Below are 14007 nucleotides of genomic sequence, written 5' to 3'. Positions count from 1 at the left end.
GAAAAAAAAGCTAAATAAATGGAATAAGATCATATAAAAGTATGTTATTATAGAGCAAAAAAAAAACGTAATGCATATAGAACAAGCAACTACAATTGAAAATATTAACTCTAAAATGTACTATTGTTTACCATTAATTTAAAATCGCGCAAGAATAATAAGCATACAAAATATACACAGAACTGAAATACATCAAATGTGTGGAATGAAGGGAAAGAAAGTTATCTAATTATAAAAAAAGTTACTTTCTCCTCCTTGGGGTTTTTGAATTATTTGGTTTAAGAATACTAACAATACTTATTCTCACTTTTGATTATTCAGTTTTTAGGCAAATATTTGATGCAAACATATATTGTCTAAACATATTTGGACCCAATGTGGAAAATAGACAGATCCTAATTCTAATTTCCATAAAACATTTTCGGGACAGCAATCCATGTAGCCTTCTCCATATAAAAAAAACAACAACTCAAATGTCTATGGAAAACTTTGGATAAAAACTATTTTATTCCAATGGAAAGCTATTAAACATTTGGTTGGAAGTTGGTCTCATGAAACTTTCCTTTGGTTGCCATGTATAACAAACTGTATTCTCTGAAGGCAAAAAAAAAAAAGTATAGCAAGACAAAGTGGCAGTGTATTTTGTTCGCTGTTCTCTTTAAATCTAGCCAGCAATGCTCTAAACTATATGATCAGAGGTTGTATTTATCCACAAAATACAAGGTTCCTCAGCAAGTCAACCATCGCCACTCTTCAGCAGACCAAAACCGAGTTATTGCCTACATTAGAAGTAACAGTAATGCAATGAACCAGATCTTATTCAGTTATAGTTTTGAAATGTTCAACTGGCAGAGCTGCATGCATGAAAAAAAACATATATATCTACATTAACATATTTGATTCTGTTCAGGTGTTTTTGTCTCCAAAATAAGAAAAGCAGTGGTTCACGGCAACATAATGGTTCTCATGTATAAAATGTGTCAATTGGGCGAGAAAAGTGATGGTCTTTGTCTACATCTTGGTCTCGCTGTCCGCTGGCCTGGCGGTGTCATACTCGTTCTCCTGGCAGATGAGCTGGTACGGTTTCTTGGCTGCCTCCTCTGCCGAGACGTTGCCCCTCTCGGGATCCTTTCTCTGGAGCTCGTGGCGAGACAGGTGCTCAACGATACCTGCGCCGATGGAGTCTCCCAGGACGTTGGTGGTGGTACGCAGCCGATCACTGTTGGAGAAGAGGAGGGATGGGCAGAGATGTGCAGGGAGGAGAACAGATAGGAAGAGAGGGGAGGACAGGCCGGTTGATATTGGCAGGGAGGAGAGAAGAGGAGAGGAGGGGTGATGGGAAGAGAGGGGAGTAGGAATGGGCAGGGTGAGGAGGAGAGAAAACGAAAGATGAGAAGAGAGATATGTGGGGATGGTCAGGGAGGAGGAGAGACGAGTGAGAAGAGAGGAGAGAAGACAGTAAAGAGGAGAGGAGGGGAGATGGAAAGAGATGGGAGTAGGGAAGGACAGAGTGAAGAGGTGAGAAGAGAGATGATAGAAGAAATGGATGGAGAGGGAGGCAGAGAAAAGTTGAAAGAATAAGAAGAGAGGATATGAGAAGATTTAGGGAGCGATGAGGAGAGATAATAGAGAAGATAAAGGAAGAGATAATTGTGGACAGGAGGAGAGCAGAGGATAAATACTAATATTTGAGTAGTTCCAGCATTATGGTGAAAAAAAAGGTTATATTTGATAGTTCTGATTCAGACAATCAGGGTGAAATCACTTCTTCTAGACCTCTTAGAAGAATTGCATGCAGACACAATCAGAACCAGATGGATAGTGGGACATGGAATGTGGGCGGAGTGTCTCTATATTGAGTCCAATGAAAATCCCTCTAAGGGAACTTGGCCCCTCATTTAGAATCAACCTCAACCCGTTGCAGCTTGGCGGGACAATGATTTTATTCTCTTTCTTGAGAAAAACAACCATTTCGCAACATTTACGATTTATTATGTTTTTAAGCAATAGTGATGTGATGAACCAACCAATACTTACAGGAACCAGTCAGCAGCAATGATGAGTGAAATATCGTCAGTTGGAAGGCCTACTGAGGTCAGCACTATCACCATCGTGACCAGTCCAGCCTGTGGGATTCCTGCTGCACCGATGCTGGCTGCTGTGGCTGTGATACTGGGCAGGTTAAAGACCTAATATTAGCATTCTACATTATTGTACATTTGTCTATATAATTCATGACTACAGTTTATTAATTTATAAATGCACTTCATAATCTGTATTAATGAATTCATAAATCTCAGATACTTTTCTCCCTTAGTGTATAATACATTACTTACGTTTTGCTTTGATTGTTTAGATGTTGCCAATATTTTGTTGTTTTGGTTAGGTAATATGAACTATTATGAACTAAGTATTAAACCAAGAAAAACAAAATTATTATATTATGAATAACTATATATGTTTTATCTCAATTATTTGTTTAGTATTAAAGAAATTATGGTCTTAGAATCTGAAACAGGAGAGGAGGGGAGAGAACTGCTTGTAACCAGCATCAGAGAAGGCAGTATTCAATCAGTACAGACTGCTTCTATGTCTTATATCGTGTGTAATACCTGATGGTGAGGATCTGTCCTAAGCTCAGGTCATAGTTGTTGACCTGGGCAATGAAGATGGCGGCAATGGCTTCGTAGAGGGCGGTTCCATCCATGTTGATGGTCGCCCCAACCGGCAACACAAAGCGTGTCACGCGCTTATCCACTTTGTTGTTCTCCTCCAGGCACTTAAAGGTGACGGGCAGCGTGGCAGAGCTAAGAGGGTTGTAGGAGAGAACATAATACAAGGGGAATGGACAAAAGACAGAACAAAGTTAGGACATTCATAACATTATCATTTGCATAATAATTTCATGACTATGACTACCTATCATCATGAAAATAATGGGTCATTTATTGGGGTAGGCATTTATTTGAGAATCATTTCTTGTCATATTTATTGAAATTCACTTCATCCTAACAGCAATCAATAAATCAAACGCTCGGAAAAGGAAAACAACATGTGGCTATCGCAGGCCTGTAATCAGCCTGTCCAATCATTTATGAATCTAAATGATTGAATGGCTATCTGTCTGTCCATTTACCTACCCGGCTACCGCTCTATGCCAAGGCACTCATTGCACATGACCAGATTCTCCCACAAGATTAGGCAGATTAGGCTGAAGCTAGCAAACTAGTCCTGTGTTCCAGGGGAGTCGCTTTGGAGGGAGGCCTGAATCTAGCTAGTTTATCCAAAGTTTCCATCTCTAACTTTAATCTTATTGTGATTGTTATGAGTGAAACTTAAGAGTAGAAACTAGAAACTGAGTGAGACATTTCAATGCACCTTAAACTCCAAACATGGAACACACCTGGAAGATGTCCCGAGGGCAGTGATGAGCGCTTGCAGCAGGCCTCCGATGAAGACGAACGGGTTCTTCCTGGTGACGGCAAAGTACAGTAACGGCAGGACGACCAAGGCGTGCACAAGCAGGCCAACAGTCACTGTGACCACGTACATGCCTAGCTGACCGCCCATCGATAAGATGTCGTCCATCTCCACGATCTTACCAGCGATCAGGAAGAGGATACCTATGGGAGCATACCTGGTTGAGGAGGGGAGCAAGGGACATGTTGGTGACTTCAAGCAGTCAATCAATCATTCAATCAATCAGTTATTCATCCATTTAACCATTCGTCCATGCATCTTTCCGTCCTTTTCTACGCTTGTCAATGCATCCCTTACTTCCATCCATACATTCATTCATAGATCCATCAATCCACACATCCATCCATACATTCATTCTTCCATTCTTTCACATGTGAATGTACCATTCATCCAAAGACACGTCAATCCATCCACCCAACCAACCATTAACACATTCATCCATCTATCCTTCTGTCCATCTATCGATTCACACATCCATCCATCCATCCACAAGTGGAAATATTATTGCTCAAACATTGATGGGATGCTTCTCAGTGATCGCACATATCATCTGGCTATTTCTACATTTTTGGGCAATCCAAACATTGCATACCCTTCCCCACTTCCTGCTTCTCGTCCTACTGCCTCCAGGGTCTACTCACCACATAATAATGGCCACCAGCCTCATGATGGCTTCATTCAGGCAGTCAAAGAAGTCTCTTAGAGGCCGCCCTTGTTCCCCCATGCTCCCGATGATCAGACCGAAGCAGATGGAGAAGACCACCATGCCCAGGGCGTTTACCCCGTTCACCGAACCCGATACCGGAACCATCTCCTCGTGAGTCAGCTCCTGGCTCCCGTTGAGGCCGAAGATGGTTTCGTTCACCGTCATCCTCACCACGACCACTTTGTTAGCGTACTGCGTCTTGAACTGGAATCAGGTGGACAACATACAAAAACAAAGACATATAAGGACAGGGTTTCCCAACCAAGGGGTCGGGATCCCAGCTATGTACTTTGGGTCGTGGGGGATTACTCACTTGAAATATTTGATCATCGATTATTTTTTAATAGATTAATGTATAGATATTCATTTTTGTTGTTGCTGTGATTTTGCTTTTATTGCACTTTTTTATCGTCATACTCAGTACCTTATCTATATGAGTGTATGTCAGCTGGACTGAGACTACTTTTTAACTGCATTTCATTTGGTATCAAATAAGTATCAATGACGCATGTTTCAAACTGAATTATGTAAACTATAATTAATATGTGGTGGTTTTATTGTGAGATTCAATCAATGAATCTATGATTTACAAGCATTTCTCAATGGTAAATAGTTTTAGTTTCGGCGGTATCCTTAACATTAACGGGAGTACTTATAAATAACACAAAGTTCCTCTAAACCATGTGACTCACACATAACAGATGTGGACCAGTTAGATAATTGTACATAGTGGCCAGGGGGGTTTAGTTAATCTGAAGGAGCAGTCGTTATTGTACGAATTTCAATCAGAATCCATTAATTATGTAATTTGTGGTTGTTCTCATGAGCCATAATTAGTGCAAGAATATTTGGAGTCACATAATTCTGATATGGTTTTCTATGCAACTCCTTATTCTTATAATATATGAAAAATCTCAGTCACAATGAAAATCAAATCATAACACAAAAACCATCCCAGTCCTAATGATAACACTATTCAATGTAGTCATCGTAATGTAGAAGGAGAGGGAGGATAAGAGCAGGGTGAGATGCCTTGATAAGGTCAGAGTCTTTAAAACCTTGGAGGAGTTACCTGTTTGGTGCACGCCTCAATAAGATTAGGGGGAAACATGTTTCTGGAACAGAAAGTTAGGTTTTCTTATCATCAGAAAAACGATACACACCCAATCTCACCCAAAGTCATCAAAATTATTTTGCAGATGAATTTATGAATCCATGTGTAATAGATTTCCAGTAAGTGCATGTTTCTTTGTTGTGTCAGTGCTTGGGTGTGTCTCTGGATTGCGTGAGGGCAGTGGGCTGAGTGTGTCGGGGGAGTATGGGTGAGTGGATGAGAGCATTTATGTGAGGGTGTGGACATGTTGGGGGTTACTTGGATGTTTTTGCATGTGTGCACATGTTTGTGTGTGTGTGTGTGTGTGTGTGTGTGTGTGTGTGTGTGTGTGTGTGTGTGTGTGTGTGTGTGTGTGTATATATATATACTGTATATCTGTGTGTGTGATAATACATACGTGTATATGTGTTTGTGAACCTGTATATGTTTGTGTGTATTTGTGTTTATGTTTGTGTGTATTTGTGTGTGTGTGTGTGTGTGTGTGTGTTTGTATATCTGTGTATACGTTATTGTGCATAAGTATATGTTTATGTGTATCAGTGTTTGTGTGTGTGTATAGTGTGTATATGTGGTTGTGTATAGCATACGTTTTTGTACCTGTTTATGTTTGTGTGGATCAGTGTCTATGTGTATCAGTGTTTGCGTGTGCGTGTGTGCGTGTGTGTGTGTGTGTGTGTGCGTGTGTGTGTGTGTGTGTGTGTGTGTCTAACCATGCCTGTACCTGATAAGGTCGAGGAATGCGTCGGCGGTGCTGATCCGCTCCATCTTGGGTGCGCTGCCGAACTCATCCTTGGATCCCTTCCCCGGGTGCATGACGAGCACCATGATGAGGCCAATGATCACGGCGATGACGGTGGTCGTGGTGTAGTACACCACCGCCCGGAGGCCCATCTTCCCCGACGCACGGCTGTCCAGGGCAGCCATGCCTGCAAGCGGCCGGCATCATGGAAAAATCATCCTGTTACTATTTTAGTGTAATCATACGACTAATAATAATACTCATTCTACTCATACACTCAGTAGGAAAATGATTATTATTCATGTCTTGAACTCCTGGGCTCGGTTCTTCACTCTGCTTTAAGTTTAATCACAGGAGATGCCAATGACACACACCAGTGTGTCTCATATTTGGAAAGGCTGGGTAGTCCTCTCTTCAAGGAAGACGCGTTGGCGTTGGCACATATTTTTTATAAAGCCCTGTCTGGGAAGCTTCCTCATTATTTGATTGTCATGCTAAAAATGTCAGATGGGCTTCTCCAGAAACGTGCCACTGACATGCTCATGCTTCATGTTCCTCAAGTCATGTCTGAGCTTGGAAAGACAGCTTTTAGCTTCAGTGCCCCTGACTCCTCGAACAACTTACTGCAACAAATTAAAATCAATGCCTTCATATCCTCCACCCAATTTAGAAATATTATCTTAAATCTGCCAAACTCTACCTTTAACTGTTTTAATTAAGCTATAGCACTTATTTCATTGTAACTCTCTCTCTGTAAATGTTCAAATTGTTTTTTAGTTTTTTCTCTTTATCAGTTGTTGTATATTTGGTGTATTTGCAATGTATATTGTGTAGATAGTTGTTTTTGCTTTGCATTTGTTGACTAGACATCATTGCAAATGAGGGTCACCCCTCAATTGATTTTTCAAGTATAAATAAAGGTTAAATGAAAATACAGCTAATGTTACTTTGAGGTGTTGGTGGTATTATCCATTTTAATTAGTATTTTTGTTTTGCTCAATATTTGTTCAATGTCACTCAACTACACTGGCACATTTTAAGATTTTTAAAGCATTTCACCACACAAACACAAATACTAATTCTTGAAAGTTGAATTCCCATTTTCTTTGCAATGAGTCTAGTGCTATATGAATACAAAACAGTGAACTCTTTGTTTAGAGCATGTGAATTAGTCCAATGTTACATGAATACATAAGTATTTGTTGCTAGCTCTAGTCAGATCCTTGTCCTTAGGTGTGGATGAGTCAGGCAGAGGTACAGTTTATTTGGCTCTGTCACTGAGGCCCAATCCCATTTCTACCCCTTCCCCCTTCCCCTTACCCCTCCCCCTTGTTTTGAAGGGGTAACGGGAAGGCATAAGACCCCTTGTCCAGACCCCTTGTCTGGCTTTGTAGAATAACCTTATCCATTAAGTCATTGGTTATGTGTTTTAATATTACATGACAAAAAAACACATGACAATTATTTCTAGATCACTGTTCCAGCTATGACTTAAGTTCACAACTCAAACACTTTTGTTTTCTCATCTCCCTCAAAATGTTCTGCCCCAATGACCAGAAAACTTAAGCCTGAGAAAAGTGTAGTGAAACTGATAATACACAAGCTGACAATGTGACCCTTCGCTCTGTGAGAATAGAAGGAGGGCTGCTTTTGAGGTAGAAACACTATCCAGGTCTTTCCTGCTGGGAAAAAAAGAAACAATACTCTGGGGAGAACCAAAGCTCCCAGGTCATGTGAAGTAAGGACTGGTAAATGTTATTGGCAAATTGACTCTGTCTTCTATGTTGGTTTCTTAGTTGGTCTGTTTGCTTAGCTGTCATGAATGTCACTCTGCCATCGTAGTTACAAAACATTTCGTAACTACTCGCCCTATTTCCCACCTCTGCCAGTGGGAAATAGGGCATGTTTTTGTTGTGAAAACCGATCCAGAGGCAGAACGTAAACCACTCAATGAACCATTCTTTGATAAGGAAACATCATAGTGTCACGCAGCAGTAAATCTACGCAAAATGGGACCATCTTCTTTTAATTTGGCCAAAACTGTATTGGATACTATAACATGGGATCATAAATACATATTTCAATATTATGCCGGCCAAATTAAGCCTCACTTGCATTCCTCAGCTTGATACTGCATTTAACAGCTACTTTCTGCTGGCTTCGTTAGATGCCTGCTAAAAAAACACTTGTTAAAACTACAGTGTGAGTATAGTATTTATAGCATACATAGACCACGTTGCTGGTAAAACACCTAACCAATGGTCTGCATTCATCCCTCATTAAATGTCTTGAATGAATAAATGAAAACTTATCGTATCATATTTTAACACTACTTTAAAGACTCTAAGTTATGTTGTTTTTCCGTGCGATCTTTACTTTCTTTCCCAGTTAGGAACACTAACGTCATGTTGCACCAGGGTTGGCCCCCACTTCTTCCTCCACTGAATTGGTGAAGCTGTTGCCAGTGAAGGGATCAGAGGATTTGAAAAGGGGGATTTGTAAAGGAACGTCAGTCGCCCTCAATAGAAGTGAAGGTTGTATTTTTAAGTGCCTGGCTATATTATTGCTTCTATGTTCATTTACAACCGTACAGACACCCAACACCGGCTTTTGCGCAAGGATCTATGCATTCTTTTAGCAGTATTGTAAGTCTGTGTGCGTGTATAGTGTGTGGGATTGTGTGGGTCAGTGTGTGTGGCTTTATGCATTCATTTGTGTTATTGCCTGTTGATCCCCATTTGAAGCCGTTCATCCATGACCAATAGCTGGACTGCACTCTCTCTCTCTCTCTCTCTCTCTCTCTCTCTCTCTCGCTCTCTCTCTCTCCCTCCCTCTCCCTCTCCCTCACTTTCTCTGTCCCCCCCCCCCCCCCTCTCTCTCTCTCTCTCCCATCACATCCTCCCCTTTCTCTTTCACTTCCCTTCCTTTAAAATTAAAGCACTACAACCCCTCTCTCCCACTGCTCCAGTGTTTTTCAGCCATACAGACCCTCTTCCCTCCTCTTCCTGCCCCCGGACCCTCTCTAACCCTTTCCTGGTACCTCTTGCACTTTCTCACCCCTCTCATCTCCTTGCTAGTCTCCAGCACTGATCTTGATTGCCTCAATCCTCTTTCATTCATCGAGCAACTCCCCCCCCCCTACACACATGCACCTACACACATTATATCCTCCAATCCTCCTTCTGGGCCCAGCCTGGGCCTGGGAAAACCTGTGGACCTCTCAGTTGGCCTCGCTAGAACACAATGACTCCTCAGCTGGTTTTCAAGGTTACAGCAGATGCAGCCTCAACAATTCCATTCTTACGAAAGAAAGGACTGAGAAATGGCAGGGAAGAGGATGTCTCTATTTTAATCATAGATCACTAGGGAAGTTCATAAATAAAATTCATGATTATTTTTCTCTTATGTTCCTTCCCAGTCCTTCTTCCTCTGTACTCGTTCTTGGGCCTACGAACCTTCTATCGAAACGCTAAACCACAGATAAATACATTTAATTTGTTATGATTTTACCAATATCGCTAATAGGTATTCCTCAGTAAATAATTCTGGTTAGTACAACAGTGTGTGTGTGTGTGTGTGTGTGTGGGGGGGGTGTGTTGATTTTTTCACTCCCTGTCCGTATGTTTCTCATGTCTCTGATTGTCAATCACTCGCTTTAATTGTTTTCACCTGGGCCTCATTTACATTCCCCTCCTAGTGTACTTAGTAAGCGCGCTTCCCTTCCTGTGCCAGTTCTTCTTTGTTCTTTGTATCAATCGTCCCAGCATTTCTGATTCCTGCCCGTTTACCCCCGCCTTATTTCCAATGCATTACCCGTGTACCGAACCTCTACGCCTGGGTCTTCTCCCTGCCGGATTGTTTGCCTGATCTGCAATCAATTTCCTGTGTGCCGACCTATTCGCTAGTCATTTTTTTTCTCCCCCTCCCTCCCTTTCTCCCTCATATTTGCCCACTTTTATCATGCAGATTAATTTGCGCAGGTCTGTGCTCCACTGAGGACAACTTCTAGAACTGGTATATCTATATGTAAGATGACTTATTGGTTTCTTCTCCCTAGTTGTCCTACTTGAACAACATAATTGGTGTAGATTGCCAAGGATCGTTGTGGGGGTCCCAATCAGGAACTGGAACGAGGTTGTCAAGTAGGAACTTCCTTTCTCCAAAAAAGCCTTTTGCACCACATTCAACTCGATCTCAAGGGCCAGACTTCTCAGAGGCTATGTCACAAAAACAGCCTTTATTCGCATATATTCTTTGGAGCAGATCAGAGAGATCTAAGTCCAAATCTCAGAGGAGTCATTTCAGGGACCCATGAGAACGTGTATAAGAATTTTTGTGTGTAAGCTCTACAGCAATCTCGAGAGGACAAAAAGGGGCCTGAGCTCTAACTTTAAAAAGAATAGGCCTTCAACAACATCAGTTTCAATATCCAAATTTCCAGTGGGATGGATATAGAAACTTGTTCCTTAATGCGTGTAAACAACGCTGGCATGTGGAGATGTTTTTCATATTTGGGGTGAAAAGGGGCCCTCGTCATGGCCATTATGAGATTTAAAAAAACATAAGGTGCATTTATCAGATATGTGTGGTGGATCCTTAGGTTGAAGGTCAGGAAAGGATTTCTGCTCAAATCTTGGAAAGAGGCCCCGCGGTGAGAGATCGGGCATTTGCTGAGGCTTTGCAAGAAATCTCCTGTAGGATTAGAGCCCCAACTTGTATATGTGTGTATCTTATTGAGGCCCTCTTTCATATAGAAGAGACCCCCGGGTCTGTAGCTCACTACCATTCTGTAGCTCACTAGCTTATTACATCACGTCATGAAGGGCTAGAGCCTCCACATTTAGAATTTTAGCTGACTTTAATGCCTCGATTCATATGAAAAATCTCTTTCTCACTCCCAAGTCATTAATTGCCCCCATGAATGGTGTGTTTGTTCATAGTCCTATTTCCGGTATGTTCGTATAGCATAGATAATTAGAAATGTGTGTGCGAATTCAAACTATTGAAAAATGCAAAATTAGGTGAAGAAGAATTATAAACGTTTACATGGATACAAAAAAATAGATAGGGCAATCATTATGGCCAGCTTATAAACCGATTTAGTTCGGTGAACCTGAGTGAGCAGTTACTTTTTACTGTGACGTAATCTTCATTCATTCAATTCAATTTCCATTCAAGCCTTATTTCACAATGAATAACCTTTCAACAAAAGCCAAACATGTCCTAGGAGTTCAGCATAAAACCAGATAACAAATCATTAACAAAATAGATAACCTGCTACTGGAACATAACGGCTCATGGCTGGAGCCATGGAGTCAACGTTCGGGGGGGGACCAAATCTGCCAGGGGGTCTTGAGACACTTGATCTAGCCCTTAAGACCAAGTGTTTGCCAGCAAATGAATGGAATGTATGCTATCCAAATAATGTTCTGACGTTCTTTAACTTAACCTTCTCGCAATGTTAACTTAACACTGCGAGAAGATAACCATTCATAAATTGTGCCTTTCATTACACTTTTCAAAACTACCAGAATCTACAGTGATACAGCCTACATAACACTAATATTCAATTTTAGATTTCCAATTTGTTATTCATTTTATTTATTTGAATGTATTGAAATAGACATTGTGCCTACTCGCAGCCATCAAGTAATGACTTGTGCTGGGGTAAGGCAACAACATTTGGACAAACCACACAGGGTGTGCCCTTTTTCCTCTCTTTTTCCGTTTTCGTTCTTTGAATTACAACACCCGCTTGGCTGTTTTCCCGCCCCCTTGCATGCTAGCACCCCATTATTTCCCTAAATTTTTCTGAATTTATGATTAGTTTTTATAAGCTCTACTATTTCAGTTCTCTATTCAAATATATTTTTGTGATGTCAATAAGTGTAACTATCTATGGTTTTAACCAGCCTTATTTCTTTCTTATAATAATATTTTATATACATTGTCAAATATATTGCTAGTAGAAATGTATACAAATATGGCATAGATTATGATTTTAACACTCACACACAGACACTTATGTAAATTATTTTAGTCTATGCTATTTCTGATTACATGTTTCAAGCTAACCACAGTTATGAATGGTTTCTTCACCACATAAAACACCATATAAAGTTGTAATGATTTTATAGATAGTTAAAGACTACAAACATGGCCACTTTGCCATTTCCGTTTAAGCCAAGACCGACCAAAGGTTTACTTGGGTCAGTTAGAACATGTAGGGGTGGCCTATTTGCCGTTTGTTTACCTGTGTTCGGCAGATGCCTCATGAACCAACCTCCAGAACGCAAGCCCGTTTACCTTGTGTCTCTGTTAAGAATAAACCATGTGTTGAACATCTACCACTCTCCGAGTCATACCTAGCACGAGATCACCATACCACAAAGGATTAAAATGGTTATACATCAACACACACAAACACACACAAACACATCCACAACCACACACACACCCGCACACAGACAAGCACACACGCACAAACACATACACACAGACTCACTCACTCGCACACACACGATGTGACTGAAGAACCGAGTTCTTTGTTTGCGTCCACATTTAGCAGTCTTTCTCATGTGACATCGTCTCAAAGCCGATGTTGATGCTATGCTGCATCGCAGCAAAAATAAGCTAATTTTTGGCCATAACGTCCAGTCCTCTTTCAAGAGGATTGGCTTAAGCAACTGTCAATCACTGGGCATTGATATACTTGTGTAGGCTAGGCATTGTCAGACACACTCACACACAGACACACAGACACAGAGACACACACACACACACACACACACACACACACACACACACACACACACACACACACACACACACACACACACACACACACACCCTCACCAAAACAAGCATACTCAAAAGACTGTTTGAAACACAGTTGTCACGGTAATTATGATGACTAGGGAAAATCTGTAAACCGCTAAATGATCCCAGTAAAGTTACAGTGACTTCTCAGAAAGAACATAGCTCCTCGGAAAGCACCTTCAAACACACTCACACACAAACACACCATAAATATATTCACACTTACAAAGCCCCCCCTCTCTCTGACCATGTGTTTCTCCAACATCCACTCTCTTTTTTTGTGAGGTCCTGATAATTCAATTCCCCCACAGCACAAAAGACCAATAAACTGCTCCAGTTGTCGACAGACAGCTGGCCTCCTTCTGCCACCTGGAGTGTCTTTGGAAGGTCGAGAGAGTAGCACAACGATAACGCTGGCTCCCTGTGGGTCTGCATTGATCCTCACCCCCAGACACCATGGTCCAGTGTGGCCATCAGCACTATCACAAGCTGTCACAGAAACCTGCCACTTTTCACATGTTTACCATGCACGGGTTGGGATGTGTAATGTTTGAGGCAATCACAGTTAGTCACCCTGCAAGGCTTTGGTCGGGCTACATTTGTCTTTGACGCTATGGGCTAGGTATGTCATTCGAGTCCAAATGAGTAAACAAACCAAAGACACAGATAGAAAAAGTACACATATTCCCATTTGGCTGATTCTAACATCCAAATTCTGTTACAATACTGTGGGCTCACACATTGGCTATCACAGGTGTTTGTGTTAATGCTCTACGCTCTACCAGTGAAGCCATACAGCACTACAAGTGCGTAACTGTCTCCACTCCACACTCCACACCCAGGTGTTGGGCTGTCTACCTCCGCACCTGTGATGAGGCTTGAGATCAGCAGGGGCAGCACCAACATCTGGAGCATTCTCATGAGCAGTTCCCCCGGGAAGGAGAAGTACTTCATCTCGCGGTAGGACAGTCGGTATGGGCGCACACCGAAGCCCAGGATTATACCTGGAAGGAGAAAGTTTTATTTACACATGGGTTGATTGGACCTTATTCATGCATTCATGGGCATTTTGTCTGACGAATTTAGCATCAGCTTTCACAATTTATCGATTTTCATGATATTGCCACGTTATCTTTATCATATTATGAA

At 41.4% G+C, this 14007-nt stretch overlaps 1 protein-coding gene across 1 annotated transcript in view; it reads right to left on the bottom strand.

Annotated features, from left to right (window-relative positions):
- Positions 1-476: 476 nt before the first annotated feature.
- slc1a3a (solute carrier family 1 member 3a) overlaps positions 477-14007 on the bottom strand; it is a 15740-nt gene continuing 2209 nt past the window's right edge. Inside the window, exons 3-10 of the mRNA XM_060054073.1 lie at positions 13725-13862; positions 6022-6226; positions 5259-5301; positions 4122-4390; positions 3404-3637; positions 2613-2807; positions 2038-2172; positions 477-1219 (exon numbers count right to left, since the gene is read on the bottom strand). Of these exons, the coding sequence (XP_059910056.1) occupies positions 1012-1219; positions 2038-2172; positions 2613-2807; positions 3404-3637; positions 4122-4390; positions 5259-5301; positions 6022-6226; positions 13725-13862 (1427 nt within the window). The 3' untranslated portion in view covers positions 477-1011. The remainder of the gene's footprint in view (positions 1220-2037; positions 2173-2612; positions 2808-3403; positions 3638-4121; positions 4391-5258; positions 5302-6021; positions 6227-13724; positions 13863-14007) is intronic.

Source organism: Gadus macrocephalus, chromosome 6 (assembly GCF_031168955.1).
Source record: "Gadus macrocephalus chromosome 6, ASM3116895v1".
In the NCBI taxonomy this organism is placed as follows: Eukaryota; Metazoa; Chordata; class Actinopteri; order Gadiformes; family Gadidae; genus Gadus; species Gadus macrocephalus.
Note: the sequence above shows the minus strand (reverse complement) of the source record. Positions and strands in the feature narration are given on the sequence as shown.